Raw genomic sequence first — 17,843 nt, 5'->3', positions numbered from 1 at the left:
CAGGTTAAATAAGGCCCTGTTGCCCTGTGACATCCAATCGTAAATGGCCCAGATAACAAAACAATGAACAGAAAGACCCCAAAGAACTGAGGTGCTGGAAAACAGAAACAAAAACAGAAATTGCTAGAAAAAAACTCAGGCAGGTCTGGCAGCATCCTTGGAGAGAAAGCAGAGTTAACATTTCGGATCCAGTGACCCTTCTTCAGAACCTAACAATGAACCAGAGGTTCAGGTCGAATGAACATCACCACATTGAATGACATGAGAGGCCAAAACATAGCCAAAGACATGGCTGAAGGGTCAAAAGCACATTCTGAATGGCAAACATGGAATGGGTCATTTATCTCAGCTTTCTTAACATTGCAGATGCTAGTCTTCAGCAAATGCAATTTACACAGCAGAGATTCCAGATCTCAATATCTTCCCAGATTTAATACTGAAGAATTACGCTCAAGAATTATCCATATCCCTAGAAAATTATCCATAGAATTATCCCAAGAATTGTCCATATCCCTACATCCACAACTCTGGTATTTATCCAATAAGCCAAATTTAATATAACAACCATTGAAAATATTGGCTAAAGTATTGTTAGTAGTTGCACATGTATATTAAATAAAGACATGTAGTAAATTGCCCATATCATGTCACAAAGTGTAGGACAAAATTACTGTCCTGTCATCAAAGTGTTGGAAGGTTGTGGGTGACAGTGATATCAAGCAGCACTTCCTGAGAAATATTATTTAAGAAAGGTGGTAAGGACAAGCCAGGGAACTACAGACTACTTGAGCCTGGCGTCGGTGGTGGGCAAGTTGTTGGAGGGAATCCTGAGGGACAGGATGTACATGTATTTGGAAAGGCAAGGACTGATTAGGGATAGTCAACATGGCTTTGTCCATGGGAAATCATGTCTTACAAACTTGATTGAGTTTTCTGAAGAAGTAACAAAGAGGATTCATGAGGGCAGAGTGGTAGACATGATCTATTTGGATTTCAGTTAGGCATTCGACAAGGTTCCCCATGGGAGACTGGTTAGCAAGGTTAGATCTCATGGAATACAGGGAGAACTAGCCATCTGGATACAGAACTGGCTCAAAGGTAGAAGACAGAGGGAGGTGGTGGAGAGTTGCTTTTCAGATTGGAGGCCTGTGACCAGTGGAGTGCCACAAAGATCGGTGCTGGGTCCACTACTTTTTGCCATTCATATAAATGATTAAGATGTGAGCTTAAGAGGTATAGTTAGTAAGTTTGCAGATGACACCAAAATTGGAGGTGTAGTGGACAGTGAAGAAGATTATCTCAGATTGCAACAGGATCGTGATCAGATGAGCCAACGGGCTGAGGGGTGGCAGACGGAGTTTAATTTAGGTAAATGTGAGGTGCTGCATTTTGGGAAAGCAAATCTTAGCAGGATTTATACACCTAATGGTAAGGGAGTGTTGCTGAACAAAGAGACCTTGGAGTGCAAGTTCATAGCTCCTTGTAAGTAGAGTCATAGGTAGATAAGATAGTGAAGAAAGTGTTTGGAATGCTTTCCTTTATTGATCAGGGTATTGAGTATGGGGTTGGGAGATCCTGTTGAGGCCATACCCATGATGTTAGTTAGGCCACTACTGGAATATTGCATGCAATTCTGGTCTCCTTCCTATCGGAAGGATGTTGTGAAACGTGAAAGGATTCAGAAAAGATTTACAGGAATGTTGCCAGGGTTGGAGGATTGAGCTATAGGGAGATATTGAGTAGGCTATGGCTGCTTTCCTTGGAGAGTTGGAGGCTGAGGGATTACCTTATAGAGACTTGTAAAATCATGAGGGGCATAGATAGGATAAATAGACAAGATCTTTTCCATGGGGTGGGTGAGTCCAGAACTAGAGGACATAGGTTTAGGGTGAGAGGGGAAAGATATAAAAGAGACCTAACGGGGAACTTTTTCATGCAGAGGGTGGTACATGCATGGAATGAGCTGCCAGAGGAAGTGGTGGAGGCTAATAAATTTAAAGGCATCTGGATGGGTATATAAATAGGAAGGGCGTGGAAGGATATAGGCCAGGTGCTGGAAGGTGGGACTAGATTGGGTTGGGATATCTAGTTGGGATGGACGAGTTGGACCATAGGGTCTATTTCTGTGCTGTACATATCTATGACTCTATAACCCGATCACTGATGCCCAGTTTTCTGTTTTGTGAAGACCATTCAGCTCCAGACACCATAACAGTCTTGACAATTATGAACAAAAGAGCTAAATTTCAATGTTGAGCTGAGAGTGATTGCCTTTGATATCAAGAGAGTATTTGACTGAGTGTGGCATCAAGGAGACATAGTAAAACTGAAGTCAATGGAAATCAAGGAAAAAAATCTCCATTAGTTTGAATCATAGCTAGCACAAAGGAAGATGGTTGTGGTTGTTGGATGCTAATTATCTCAGTATTAATGCTTCACTGCAGCAGTTCCTCAGTATAGTGTCTAGGCCCAACTATCCAGCTCCTTCATCAATGACTTTCCCTCCATCATAAGTTTATTAATGAGGGATGTTCACTGATCGACACCATTCACAGCTCCTCATATACTGAACTAGTCTGGGTTTGTATGCATCAAGACCTGATTGGGCTCATAAATGATAAGTACCATTCATGCTCTACCTCAACCAGGCAATGGCCATCTCCCTTTGGCACCCAATTACATTACTATCACGAAATCCATCACCATCAGCAACCTAGGAATCACCAGGGACTGGAAATGTAACAGGACAAGCTTCCACATAAACCTGTTGGACTATAACCTGGTGTTGTGTGATTTTTAACTTTGGACAAGCATAAAATTCTACATAAAACAAGTCGAAGAATGGGAATTCTGCAGCAAGCAACACAACTCCTGACATTCCTAAGCTTGCTTATCATCTACAAGGCACAAATCAGGAGAATATTCTGCACTTGCATGGTAGGAGAGAAGCTCCATAAACATTTAGAAGATATTACACATCCAGGTCAAAGCAGCTTGCTTGATCAGCACCCAATCCACTCACTTCACCTTTAGCACAAAGTGTACCATACATAAGCTGCTACTCACCAAAGGGTCCTTTGAAAGCTCCTTCCAAATCTACTTCTATCAAGGTACCATCCTGACCTAATAACATATAGTGTTCTTCACAGTTGCTGGGTCAACAGTCTGGTATTCACTCTGTAGTAGCACTGTTAATATATTTACACAACCAGAACTGCAACAGTTCAAATAGGTGATTCACAATTACCTTTTGAGGGGCAATTTGGAATGGGCAATCAATATTGATCTTGACAGCAATACTGAAATTCCATGAAGGTTTTGAAGGTTGTTGCAAAGCCGTAGGGAAAATTCAAGTAAAACTTGCATATGACATACAAAAACAGAAATTGCTAGAAAAGCTCAGCAGGTCTGTGGAGAGAAATCAGAGATAACATTTTGGGTTGAGTGATCCTTCTTCAGAACTAACCTGGGGTTGACCTGAAACATTAACTCTGATTTCTCTTCACAAAAGCTGTCAGACCTGCTAAGTTTTTCCAGCATTTTCTGGAGTTTCCTCTGATTACAGCAGCTCTTTCGATTTTTATTGCGTGTGACATATACTGGCATGATTCAACATGCATGCTACAAAATGCGGCTCCAGTACACCCAATCCAGTCATTTCCAAGTATTGCTGAGTTTTCTTAAATTGATTTTCCCTCTGGAAGAAGCAGATATTCTAGAGGAGTTGCAGTATGCTTTCATTGTAGCTGTCAAGGACTATTTTGACAAAATGAACAAATACTAATATGAACAAATACAAATACAGATGCAACACGCTCAGATTATTGACTGGAGAATGCAGAGGGATTAAAGGTGTAAAGCAGCAAAAACGATAATTCATGAAGTTAAAACAAAAAACAATCAACATTTTATTTAAGAGATTATGAGACATCACCTCAGTTACTGAGCTTGTTTTAGGGTATGTTATTTTACTGTTATTTAATGCATGTCTGGTCAGACAGTAAGTATTGCAGCATCTGTTGAGTTAAGGAGTTAAGCACTGCAATTATCTGCTTTTTCGGGCATTTTGAGTATGTACTGAATACTTGTATTACTTTCTGGATGCAGAACTATATTCTATTTGCAAGAAACTGATATTTTGCAGTTTCTGAGATAAATATCATCAGCTCATTATGATATTAAACTAATGTCAATTTCATATAGGCAGAGACAGCAATCACAGGGGAAGGGTCTCGGCAGCAAATTCAAGAAGGCAATATTTTTGCAATACAAGGACAACACATTTAAACATCGCAAAGTCCGTGGAGAAGCTGAGGAACATTTGGGTATTCTTGGGCCTGTTATCAGTGCTGAGGTCAATGATATCATTGTGGTGAGTCACCAATTTTTCAAAAACAATATATGAATTTAAATCGAAATTTTGTAAATTGATTGCACGGCTACATTTAGGCTCATAATTTAGTTTCGTATTAAATGGACATCGGGGGGGGTCACCAATCCAATTAGTTCCATTCCAGATACTTATGTATGTGCCTTGGAACTCAGAATGTGCAGGTAAATATTTAATATACTGGTTGATCAAGAGGTCAACATAATCATGTAAAAACATAGACAACGTAATAGAAATTTAATGCAGGAAGTCTATGCACCACAGTTATACTTCATTTACAGCATAAATCACTGAAATAATAATGCAACTTTGCCTTAAATAAAACTTAATAGCAGAGAGCCTTCTTACACGCGCCCTCAGCAGATCGCGATACTACAACAAACTTTCAGTATTTAAGATGTTGCCAGTTTATCAAGAGCACCAATTCTTGGGTGCCAGTTAAAACAATGTTTGTTTGCAAAGGCACCAAGGTGGCTCACCAAAAAGAATCATAAAATACTGCTGCATAGAAGGAGGCATCTTGTCTCTGCTGAGTTTTTCAAAGAAAAATCCAGTTATTCCGCTCCTCAGCTCTTTGTCTATGTCCCTGCAATATTTTTCTCCTTCAAAGTATTTATCCAAATTTACTTTTAAGACTACTATTTAATCTGTCGACACAGTATCAAACCATGCATTCAAAAGTTCATGTCGAAAAAGATTTCCTTGTGTCATCTCTGGCTCTTTTACCAATCAGCTTATGCCTGTGTTCTCTGGTTATCAATCATTGTTTCCCAATTCAAACACTTGCCATTTTTATAGTCTGGTGATGCCTAATTATTTTTGGAAACCACAACTTAGAATAATCATGCTGCCATTATTGCTTTGCTTTACAAGATTTTGTGATTTACATGCTAATTCAGGAAAACAGGTGCTTGCAAATTATTCAGGGAAAACAAGATTCAAACTTTAAAAGATTTAATCTGACAACAGAATTACCAGATTAGCAAGATATAGTTTGAAAGCTACACCTTTCCCTCATGTACAATTATTCCATACGTCCAGGTGAAGTTCAAGAATATGGCCTCCAGACCTTTTTCCATTCACACTCATGGAGTGCCCCGTGAGTTACCATTTGAATACAAATATGAAGAGGAGAAGGTGATAGACTGGCCTCGGAAGGCTGATGATATTGTTTACCCAAATAAAACAAAGGTTTACATTTGGCATGTAACAAAGGGATCAGCACCAACCGATAAGGACTTTGATTGCAGAGCCTGGACCTATTATTCTGATGTCAACCCGGTAAGGCAAAATCCAAGTTTGCAAATATTTCTTGTTGAGTTGAGCTCTCTGTGGTATGTACTGAATTTTGGGCTTATTCCAACCTTTGGATTTTTAGGAAAATTACTTTTTAAATTTTTAACTTAACTCTTTTAAGCCAAATTTGACTCTACTACTTTTCAGCACCACATTTAAATAACCTCTTGCCTCATACTGCTGAATATAGAAGGTATGATGCTGTAAATCTAAAGTGTTATATGAAGCTGGTTGTATTGTGATAGAGTTACGTTGTGCTGTTTTTCTAATCAGGAACGAGACATCCATACAGGTTTGATTGGTCCTTTAATCATCTGTAGAAGAGGGATGCTGCACCAGATCTCGAGTGGGAAGCTCAAGATTCAGGAATTCTCTTTGCTTTTCATGACTTTTGATGAAAACAAAAGCTGGTACTTGGAAGACAACATCAAAACGTTCTGCAAGTACCCTTGTAGTGTCAGAGCTGAGGACCCTGTATTCCAAAACAGCAATAAGTTTCACGGTAAGAGTCCATAAACTGAGTTCAGCTTTTGACAGCATATAAAATGTTTGGCTTGGGCAGGGGATTGCCGTTGAGCATTCCAGCACAGGATCATGCCTGTACTTCCCCTCAACAGACACTGAAGACAAGGCTCAAGCTATCAACTAGCTTTGATTATAAAATGCTACCGTCTCCTTGTTTCAATCTGGCCAAAACATCCCATCTATTTGCAATCATGGTCATTTACAATGTTTCTACTTATAGTGTTCAGTGCTCAGAGTGGAACAGCTATTCTCTCAGGAGTTTGCACCTCATTAAAGTGCAACTCATTGTCGACTAAAATTAAGGCTCATATTGAAAGCAACTTATGGATGGCCGTGAACCTGGTTCCTGGGTGTGCACTCAAATCGGAAAGAAGTGGTTTGTAGTGTTGCAAAGAAATTTATGGTTTTCTTTACATTTATAAATGACTCACAATGCCATAGAGAAACATTTCAAGTTTTCTGATGATATAGAGATTGGAAGGAAAGTAAGTCGACAATTGTATAAAATTGGAGAGATATTGAAATATGAAGTGAGTGGGCAAAACTATGACTTATTAATTTTACCAATCGTATGTATGATATCAAACATTTTGACCAAAAGTAATTCAATCTGCATTTCATTTAAATAGAAAAAAGTAGGAACACAGAAAATCTGGGAAGATTAAGGGGCACGAATACATATCACTAAAATGTAATGGGTAAAATGAAAGGTCAAAGAAATGAATGAAATGTTATCTTTTATAACTTGAGGGTGAGTTTTGCTGCAACACTGATTGGATTTGACGTCTGTGTATGGTCTTTTGGAAGGCATGCAGTACAGATTGATCTGAAATTTACAGAACACACAGAATACACTTGTAATCTCATGAATATAGAAAGTTATAGTATAATTTAATTGACCTTTACAGATGTTGAAAGATACTGATACTTGCAGAAAGAGAAAATATTTCTTCTGCTGGTGAGGGAATCTGGGATGAGAAGATGTAACCTTAAAATCAGAGCCACAGCATTCAAGAAAGAAGGTGGAAACACTTCCTCATGCAAAGACCATAAGAAGTAGGCCATTCAGCCCATTGAGTCTGCTTCACCATTCAATGAGATCATGGCTCATCTGATATTCCTCAACTCCACTTTACTCTCTATTCTGCATAACCTATGATTCTCTCACTGATTAAAAACTTGTCTATCTCAGCCTTATATGTACTTAATGGTCCTGCCTTGATAGCCCTCTGGGGCAAAGAATGCCATAGATTCACTACAGTCTCAGAAAATGGGTGGCATGGTGGCACAGTGGTTAACACCATGCTACCTCATAGCGCCAGAGACCCGGGTTCAATTCCTGCCTCAGGCGACTGACTGTGTGGAGTTTGCACGTTCTCCCTGTGGGTTTCCTCCCACAGTCCAAAAATTTGCAGGTTAGGTGAATTGACTGTGCTAAATTGCCCATAGTGTCGGGGGAATGGGTCTGGGTTGGTGTGGACTTGTTGGGCCGAGGGGCCTATTTCCACACTGTAAGTAATCTAAGAAATAAATTCCGCCTCATCATTATTTTAAATGGACAACCCCCTTATTCTGAGATTATGTCCAAACTCTCCAACAAGAGGAAGCAAACTACCCTATCAAGTTCCCTTCAGTTTCAATAACTTTGCCTCTCATTCCTCTAAACTCCATATCTTGTATCAGCCGAGTGAACCTTCTCAGGACAGCCTCCAATGGCAGTATATATTTTCCTTAGATAAGTGTTCAAACCTGTTCACAGTATTCCAGCTGTGGTCTGACTAGTGTATGGTTTTAGTAAAACCTTCCTACTTTTATACTGCATTCACTTTTGATATAAAGGTCAACATTCCATTTGCCAACCCTTTTACCCGCAGAACTTGGATGCTAGCATTTAGTAATTCATGCTCGGGAACTCTCAAAAGGATTTGCTGCCATAAAAAGCGGTAACTATTTCCTCAACTGATAATTTCAAAACTCAAATTGATCATTTTTTTGGAGGCCAAGGGAATTGATGGATGAGGCAGTCAGAGTTAGGATACATATCAACCATAATGTAATTGACTCTCCAAACAGGTTTAAGGGGTTGCATGCTTTTACTTCTTTTTCACTTCTATTCCTATGTTCCCAATTGTATATGATTCACACTGTAACGCGTGACATTAGCTGGCCAGTTAAACAAGAACAAGTATAGTGGTACACATTGCATCCCCCAGCTCACATAAGTTAGTGGATGCTGGGATGGTTTGACATCTCTATCAAGCAATGTCACTCAATGCCATCCCACTATCTACTAGCCCATTCCTTCTGCCATCTCGTCACCCTTTTGACTCTACATGACTGTCCTCCATTTCCAAACTATTGCTTCACCCAAACCATGGCAGTTGCCATCCCTCAGTTCCATTGGTTGATTGGTAACAATGTTTCCTCCAGCATTTTCCTCATTTCACTATAAGTACTTCAAGTTGTGGGGAAAGTTGAAAAGGATTCAAGCTCCACCAACCATAAAATTCTCCAGGTTGATTAACTTGGAATAAGTTATTTTATTATCCATACTTTAATCATGCAGATTTTGAATCAATGGCTCAGCCACATCCACAAATTTGTACCGAATTTGAAGTCATCATAAGAAGTGTACCCTTTACAGTCATGCTGTGTCAGCAGAGTCAGTCTATACTTGTTTCAGCTTGCATTTCTCAGCATTTGGGGCAATACCACATCCTTAAGGTTCAAAGCATTGTGCAGCCATCAGATCATTATTTCTCTTCACTAAGATCTCCTTAGAACTCTACTTCATTCATCATAATTTAGCTTTCAGTTTGCTGCAAGCATCCAGCTATAGAATATGTTAAGATATCCAAAATCCAAAATCCAAAAACATTTCCATGATTGAATCACTGGATATTGAAAGATGTTTTTCTTCATGTAGCTGTTGATACTTTATCATCAAAGCTATTTAAGTGACATCTGAGTTCCTTCTGAGTGTTATAGATAAAGAAGATAACAAAGAAAATTTACAGCCCAGGAACAGGCCCTATGGCCCTCCAAGCCTGAGCTGATCCAGATCTACTATCTAAAGCTGTTGCCCAATTCCCAGGCATCTGTATCCCTCTGCTCCCCACCTACACATGCATCTGTCCAGACGCATCTTAAATGAATCTACCGTGCCCGCCTCTACCATCTCTGCTGGCAACGCATTCCAGATACCCACCACCCTCTGTGTAAAGTACTTGCCGCGTGTATCCTCCTTAAACTTTTCACCTCTCACCTTGAAAGCGTGACCTCTCATTATTGAATCCTTCACCCTGGGAAAAAGCTTATCTCCATCTAACCTGTCTATACCCTTCATGATCTTGTAAACCTCAAATCAGGTCCCCCCTCAATCTCCTTTTTTCTAATGAAAACAAACCTAATCTACTCAACCTCTCTTCATAGCTAGCACCTTCCATACCAGGTAACATCCTCGTAAACCTTCTCTGCACCCTCTCCAAAGCTTCCACATCCTTTTGGTAATGTGGTGACCAGAACTGTACACAGTATTCTAAATGCGCCAAACCAATGTCTTGGTTAACCCACCAAAAAGGTGGAGAGGTTAACCCACAAAAGCCTATCGTGACCAAATCCCATAAATGTCAATATGCCTGCCAAAAGCAATTGGAATATACTACAGACAATTCAGAATATAAAAGAGACCTTGTATGCAGGGGGTCGTATGTGTATGGAATGAGCTGCCAGAGGAAGTGGTGGAGGCTAGTACACTTGAAACATTTAAAAGGCATCTGGATGGGTATTTGAATAGGAAGGGTTTAGAGGGATATGGGCCAGGTGCTGGCAGGTGGGACTAGATTGGGTTGGGATATCTGGTCAGCATGGACAAGTTGGACCGAAGGGTCTGTTTCCGTGATGTACATCTCTATGACTCTAAAAAAAATCTCTAATAGATCATTTTGTTCTCATATTTTTATTCATTCCATTTCTATTCTAACCTGTTTTTTCTCATTAATTTGATGGACAGATTGTACAAGTCAGCTCTGAAAGTCAGAGATTGCATCTAACATTATGTGCTAGTAGGGAAAAGAATCTCCAGACTGTCAGAATTCAGAGAGTGCAACAAAACATTGACTATATTTTATAATATTCTTACCATTGACAAACAGATTGTAGGAATGCCTATCCTTGATTTGGTCTCAATGTTGAACTACTCACCACAACTCAGGAGTTCTCCAAAGGTTCCATTGATTTAAATAACATTTTTCTTGACTTCCATGCTTAATACAACTTTTTTTGCAATGGATGAAATTAAGGAAGGTCTCTGATATGTATTATGTATACTTCTAACTCACAGAGCTTTCACAACCAATTGCAATTAAAGGTTTAAAGCTAATCAATAAAGAAGAGTTACTCTCAGATTTGCCTAAAGAAACAAAATCAGTGCATGCAAAGTTAAGATTATTGTTGAAAATCTTGGGATCAAATATACACAGTAATTCTGACATGATTTCCCGAGAGGGGTATTAGAACAAGCAGGGAAGCACATCTTAGACAGTGACCTTTGGCTACATCTCCAGTCAAGCAGGAAGACTTGGAATGATACTCTGTACCCACCTCAACAAACAATATGCACCATCTCTCCCTATCCCCTTCCTCAACCCCTCCACAATCTAGACAGGAAATGGGAATCTAACTGAAATATCACAGTCGGCCTCCTAAATTTAACTTTAGAAAGGGCCTTAATGATCAGAATTACTTCTCTGTCTCATACTGGGTGGGGATGATGCAAAGGAGCAACTCCCCAAATTCACCTTGGCCAAAATGGCTGACAGTAGGAACAAGGTTTGGAAGCAGGAATCTTCAGGCCTTGACCACCTCCATTCTTGACATCAGCAAGGCCTGAAGCCTCAATCTGAGGATTTTGTCTTGGACTCACCAAGGATTTTTTTTCAATTACTACAAAGGATTTAAGCCTTTCACAAAGAAGCCAGATAAGTGTTGCTAAACATTTTTCTGTAGTCCTTTGTTGATGGGATGCAAATCAAGCCATCTTTTACAAATGTTGGCAGATGTTTCTGATTTTTTTCCCAAAAGAGTAATTTTCAACTGGGTGCATGCCTTCCCCCTGGACAGAAGAAAGTCAGATAATCCGATTCATCCGGGATTAGCCAGCTTTCTATGGATCAAAGACAATAGAGATGGTATAAATTGTTGAATGTCCAAGATGCTTGACTATTAAGCATTTTAGAGTGATCCACCAACATTTCCTTAGTCTTTTATTTTTCTTGCAGCAATCAATGGGCATGTGGCAGAAAGTCTGCCTGGGCTGGTAATGGCACAGAACCGCTTGGTGCGCTGGTATCTAATAAACATGGGTGGATCAGCTGATATTTACACAGTGCATTTTCATGGCCAACCTTTTATAGTGAGAAGATTTAAGGAGCACAGGATGGGTGTTTACACACTATTCCCTGGTAAGTACTTCAAATGTAACTTCCAGATTTCAACTCTTCATGTAGCAATCTCCAATACACACAACACTAATTATCATAAGACAACCTGATGTATTCTACGCTGCTCACTTGGTACATTAATTACTATTTCCTAAGAGTCTAAACCACAGATATATTTCTGTCACCATCCACTTGTGATATACTAAATGGTTATTTCCTGTAAACTGCAATGTCTGCCCCTCTCTGTGCTTGCTAAACGATGTAGCATTACCACAAATTCTGGTGTAAACTTTGAGGTTTTAAAACCAAATTTCTAATCAAAAGGAAGGGGTTGACACAGACAAGCAGAATTTGAAGCAAATGAAATCCATTCTTTTGAATTCAACAGGGAAATGCTATCTCAGGCTATCTTTTTTGATTGCTTAAGTGAGAAAAGTAGACGGGTAGGAGACTGGAAGAACACAGCAAGCCAGGCACAATCAGGAAGTGGAGAAGTCGACATTTCGGGTGTAACCCTTCTTCAGGACTGGGGGTAGGGTTGAGGGGATCTGCAGATAAAAGGTGGGTGGACAAGGGTTTTGGGTGAGGAGAGGGCCAGAGTGGTGATGTAGGGATAGGTGAACACAGGTAGAGGGTATGGCCTGGTTGGTTGATGGGTGGTATGAATTTGGTTGGTGGCTGGAAGGAGGGGTCAATAAGTGGAATGGAAGGGAGTAGGAGGGACTGGAAAGGAAGTCATGAGATGGGAAGGTAGGTTATTTGAAATTGGAGAACTCAATGTTGAGTCCTCCTGGCTGTAGGTTGCCCAGGCAGAAGATGAGGTATTGGTCCTCCAATTTACGGTCTGGTTTGCTGTGGCAATGGAGGAGGCCAAGGATGGTCATGTCAGAATGGGAAGGGAACTGAAATGGGTGACGATTAGGAGGTCAGGTTGGCCCCTGTGGGCCTGGCTGAGATGGTTGGCAATATGTGCCTTTAGCTGATGTTTGATCTCATTGATGTAGAGAAGACTACATCAGGAGCACTGAAAACTAGGTTGGAAGAGAGGCAAATGAACCTCTGCCTCACCTGGATGGAGGTGAGGTGGATGGTGTGCTGCAGGTTTTGCATCTTTAACAGTTGCAAGGGAAGGTACCAGCAGTTTTGGGGGGGTTGGTGGGGAGTGAGTCGTGGACCAAAGAGTGGTGAAGGGAGCGGTCCTTGCAGGTGGATATGTTGGATGGGGAGCCTGGTGGGGTGTAAGGTGGGAACAAGAGGTGGCCCTATCTTTAATACATTTGGGGGGATGGTTTAGAGCAGTGGAGCAGGGAATGGAAGAGGTGCGGTGGAGGGCTGCCTGGATGGCAGAGGCAGGGGAAACACTGTATTCAATGAATCATCCTTAAACACTTCTGCCAACTGTAATTATACCTCACCACCAAGAAGATCTTCCCCTCCCACCCACACTCTGCCTTATGCAAGGACCAGTCCCAGCATCACTCTTTGGTTCACACCATCCTCTCTCCACCCAACCCCTCCCCCACCCATCCTTTATCTGCAGCTACCCTCATCCCCACACCCATTCCTAAAGAAGAGTTATACCCAAAACGTTGACTTCTCCACCTCCTGATGCTACCTGGCTTGCTGTGTTCTTCCAGTCTCATGCTTATATACTTTGGATTCCAGCTCCTACAGTTTTTTTTGTCTCTCACTAAGAGTTTAAACTAGATTTGAGTGTCAATTTTTACATGAGGTCGTCTATTCCTCAAGCATCTATGCTAGATAACAAGTAGTTTATTTATCTCTGTCTTAAACATATGCAGGAAAATGGTCCCAATACATCAGATCACAATGATATGGCATCGTGCAACATAGCATTGTAGTACAGCAGTGATGATACTTAATAGCACATTGCTGACCTTCTACACATTTCATTTGCTTCCCTAGATTGGCAGTGTTAAATATTTTGTTATTTCCCTGTGCCTTAAAATCATCATTACCACAATGGCAGGTGAGCCAAATTTGGACTTCCAGTGTTCATGGAAGTTACCAAAGATAAACATGTGCAAATGGTGCTGGGAATGAAGGTGATAGCCCAATGGTATTATCACTAGACGATTAATCCCAAGACCCAGGTAATGTTACTGATGATGTTACCTAGTATGGTGACGAAATGTCTGAAAACGAGCTTTCCAGCTCAGCGAGCAAACTTATATCCAGAGCTCAACTTGAGCTACAAATCTTCTCAAAACTCGCTAACACCCAGGTAATGTTCTGGCCACCCAGGTTGCCATGGCGGGATATGAATTCAATAACAAATCTGGAATTAAGGATCTAATGATGACCATAAAAATATTGTCAGTTGCAGGAAATACCCATCTGATTCACTCATGTCTTTTAGGGAAAGAAATCTTTTGTCCTTACCTGGTCTGGCTTGCATGAAGGACAAATAGGGATGGACAATAAATACTGCCCAAGCCAAAGAGGCCCACATTTAAAATAAATGCGGCCACTGGTGGACAAGATCAATCATTGTTACATTATGCCTTCAGATTGAATAATGCTCAGACACTCACACAAAAATAATGACAATTTGGACAAGAATGAGAGGAAAACTATGCCCTGGGCTTAGAAGAACAGGACAGAGGAGGAAATCAGAGTAGGAAAACAACACTTATTTCTTGAAGTAATTGGCCAATAGTTTTTTTTGTAGTTTTCTGCTTCTATATTAACTTTCTTTAATATAATCATTGTCTTAGGTTCATTTGGTACAATTGAAATGCTTCCAACTAAAGTGGGCTATTGGCTTGTGGACTGTGAGACTGCTGAACATCAACAGGCAGGGATGCGAGCCATATTCCTGGTATACAATACGTGTAAGTACTATTGTCCTTTGTGAATCATGGATGTGGGAGATACATAAAGAATAATTAGATACTGCTACATCAATTAACAGATTGCAAAAGACACAAATAATTATCTGAATAGATTCAGGAAACTGACTGAGGAATCAAGAAGAAAGTCCCAGACTCCAAGTACAGCAGTCTTTTTATTAACCAGTGTCTATGGGATCACGAGTGTGCAGGCTGATCAGATATTCCAGATAATCAAAAAGTCAACATAATCAATGTAAAAACACATTTATTAATAGAAACATCAACCAGGGAGTATACATATCATTGCTGTACATTATTTACAGCATAAATCACATAAATAATAACTCAAATTTGCCTTAAACATAACTTACTCTCTCGTACCCTCACCAATTTGCCTTAAATAAAACTATCTCACTCATACCCTCAATTGACTACTCATCATTATGGTAGATCGCAGTATCTAAGGAGAAATTGACTCGAAATTGAATCAAATGTTAATATATTCTGTGGCAATTCGATTGAACAAGTATATTTACATTAAAGTAAATACATTTTAAAAAACTATAATAATTGGACAGTAAACTTCATTTAAGGTATATCATTTTTGCTGGTTTATTGAGAGTGCCAGTTCATAACATGCCAGTTAAAATAAAGTTTGCAGTACCATTAAATTAGTGGTGATGTTAAAATTCAGTTTTAAAAGATTGGAAGTTATCAGACAAGAATAAGGGAGGTTTTAGGTTGGATTTTTGTGGAATTGGGATGACTCTACAGCTGTTTAAAAATGGTAGAAAGGATTTGATTCCAAGGTTTCCACCTCCATTCCCCGTGCCAGCAAGTTTCGCTGAAGCAGGGTAAAGGAGCAGTAGCAAGCCCATACGTGTAGGAATCTGAAAATCACAGCGTTTTTAATGGAGCATGACCAACTTCTTCATAACACAGGGTTCACTGCAAGATTCACTGGAAGAGAAATGCAGTGTTTTGATAGAGCAGTAAATACATTTTGATGAAACACTGCTTATTATCTACATATTCCATCTAGGTTTCTTAAAAGGTTACAATAAACATTGCAGTTGTTTTGTGAATCTTAAAAGAACAATGATGTGGGGGAGCCAGTGTTGGACTGGGATGGGCAAAGTTAAAAATCACACAATACCAGGTTATAGTTCAACAGGTTTTCTTGGAAGCACTAGCTTTTGGAATGCCACTTTTGGAGGAACAGGATACTGATTAAGGATTATCAGCCATGATCATGTTGAATGGTGGTACAGGCTCGAAGCGCAGAATGGCCCACTCCTGCACCTATTGTCTATTGTCACTCCTTCTTCAGATTGTTAGTGAAGCAGGAAAAGCATTAGACACAGAATTTATAGCAAAAGATTACAGTGTCATGCAAGTAAAATGACATATTTAACAAACCTCGATTGTTGTTAAGACCTTCATCTTTTATAATGGGTTACAGGTCTTGATTCATTTGGGTGGCACGGTTGCTCAGTGGTTAGCACTGCTACCACATAGTGCCAGGGACCTGGGTTCAATTCCCACCTTGGGCAACTATCTGTGTGGAATTTGCACATTCTCCCTGTGTCTGCATGGGTTTCCTCCCACAGTCCAAAGATGTGCAGATTAGGTGAATTGGCCATGCTAAATTGCCCATAGTGTGAGGTGCATTAGTCAGAGGGAAATGGGTCTGGATGGGTTACTCTACGGAGGAGCGGTGTGGACTTGTTGGGCTGAAGGGCGTGTTTCCATACTGTAGGGAATCTAATCTATAATGTAAATCCCAGAACTTCTTTTAAGTCACATTCCCAAGATAAGTTAAGGTTTTATTTAAAAAAAGGTAATATCTCAGCTCAGGTAATGCATTAAAAGTGTGAGGTTAGAGTCTGTCTGTATCCCAATCTTCACTCAGACTGGTTATATTTCCAAATTGGAATTTATAAAATATTATATGGATTGACTGTCTGCATTGACTGCCTGCTGCTATGTATTTTTTGAGCAAAATAGAATGTATCTATAAATATAATTCTGCAAATATAAAATTCCCCCCATAGATTTATATGTGTGTGCGCAGGCAGGAGAGAGAGAGTGTGTACGTGTGTGTGTGAGTGCATGTGAGAGAGTGTGTGTTTGTGTGAGTGCAAGCTTGGTTAAGTGTGTGTGTGATGGGGTACATGCCTGAGAGAGGGTGCGTGGGTGGGTGTGAGTGTGGAGGGACGTATATGTGCGTGTATGAGAGAGAGTGCAAGTGTATCAGAGAGGGTCTGCGTGAATGTGTTAGTATGTAAGAAGGTGTGTGTATGTATGCTTGTATGTGTGTGTGTGAGAATGCATAGTGTAGTGGGTTCACCTGTAGTGTGACATGAATCCAAAGTCCCAGTTTAGGCCATCCTCACAGTGTCTGCTTGGTCTCGCCAATGTACCATGCCTCGGGGTAACCTTGCCACAAGCCAGGGTACATTGGCGAGATCAAGCAGATGCTATGAGGATGGCCACAACCGGAATTTTGGATTCATGTCACACTACAGGTGACCCCAATATACACTCTCTCTCTCACACACAACATTCACTCTCTCTCAAACACACATACATACACCCCACACACTCACCCACCCACCCATGCAAACACCCTCACAGGCTTAAACTCCAACACAGTCACACATCCACGTTTCCAAGCTTGCACACACACTCTTTCACATGCACACACTCACTCACACTCTCTCTCTCAACACACACATGCACACACACCACTGGACCCGTACACACACACACACCACGAATTTGTATTTGCAGAATTATATTTACAGATACATCCTACTTTGCTCAAAAAATACAACCAGTCAATGCAGACAGTCAATCCATATAATAGTTTGTAAATAGAACCAGTCTGAGTCAAGATTGGGATACAGACAGACTCTGACCTCACACCTTTAATGCATTACCTGAGCTGAGATGTCACTTTTTTTTATAAACCCTTAACTTATCTTGAGAATGTGACTTAAAAGAAGTTCTGGGATTTATGTATTAATGAACCAAAACCTATAACCCATTGTAAATAATGAAAGAGTTAATAATAATCTAGGTTTGTTAAATATATCATTTTACTTGCGTGAAAGAATAACCTTTTGCTGTAAATTCTGTGTCTTATGCCTTTCCTCCTTCACGACCACCTAAAGAATGAGGAGTGCTCCAAAAGCTAGTGCTTCCACGTAAACTGGTTGGACTATAACCTGGTGTTGTGTGATTTTTAATTCAAAGAACAATGAATCAGCAATCATTCTTCAGATTTTTATCTTAGTAATAATGACTAAAGATCATACTGTTGATCCTGAGTCA

The 17,843-nt window shown here is 40.2% G+C and overlaps 1 protein-coding gene across 1 annotated transcript in view; it reads left to right on the top strand.

The window, feature by feature from the left end:
* The window catches only part of f8 (coagulation factor VIII, procoagulant component), a 96,223-nt gene that overhangs the window by 50,043 nt on the left and 28,337 nt on the right, over window positions 1–17,843 (top strand). The window contains exons 14-18 of the mRNA XM_072594968.1: window positions 4,204–4,372; window positions 5,432–5,671; window positions 5,960–6,188; window positions 11,491–11,673; window positions 14,391–14,507. Coding sequence (XP_072451069.1) covers window positions 4,204–4,372; window positions 5,432–5,671; window positions 5,960–6,188; window positions 11,491–11,673; window positions 14,391–14,507 — 938 coding nt within the window. The remainder of the gene's footprint in view (window positions 1–4,203; window positions 4,373–5,431; window positions 5,672–5,959; window positions 6,189–11,490; window positions 11,674–14,390; window positions 14,508–17,843) is intronic.

The sequence above is a fragment of the Chiloscyllium punctatum genome, chromosome 25, assembly GCF_047496795.1.
Source record: "Chiloscyllium punctatum isolate Juve2018m chromosome 25, sChiPun1.3, whole genome shotgun sequence".
Classification (NCBI taxonomy): domain Eukaryota; kingdom Metazoa; phylum Chordata; class Chondrichthyes; order Orectolobiformes; family Hemiscylliidae; genus Chiloscyllium; species Chiloscyllium punctatum.
The sequence above is the reverse complement of the archived record's forward strand: the minus strand, read 5'-3'. Positions and strand labels throughout refer to the sequence as shown.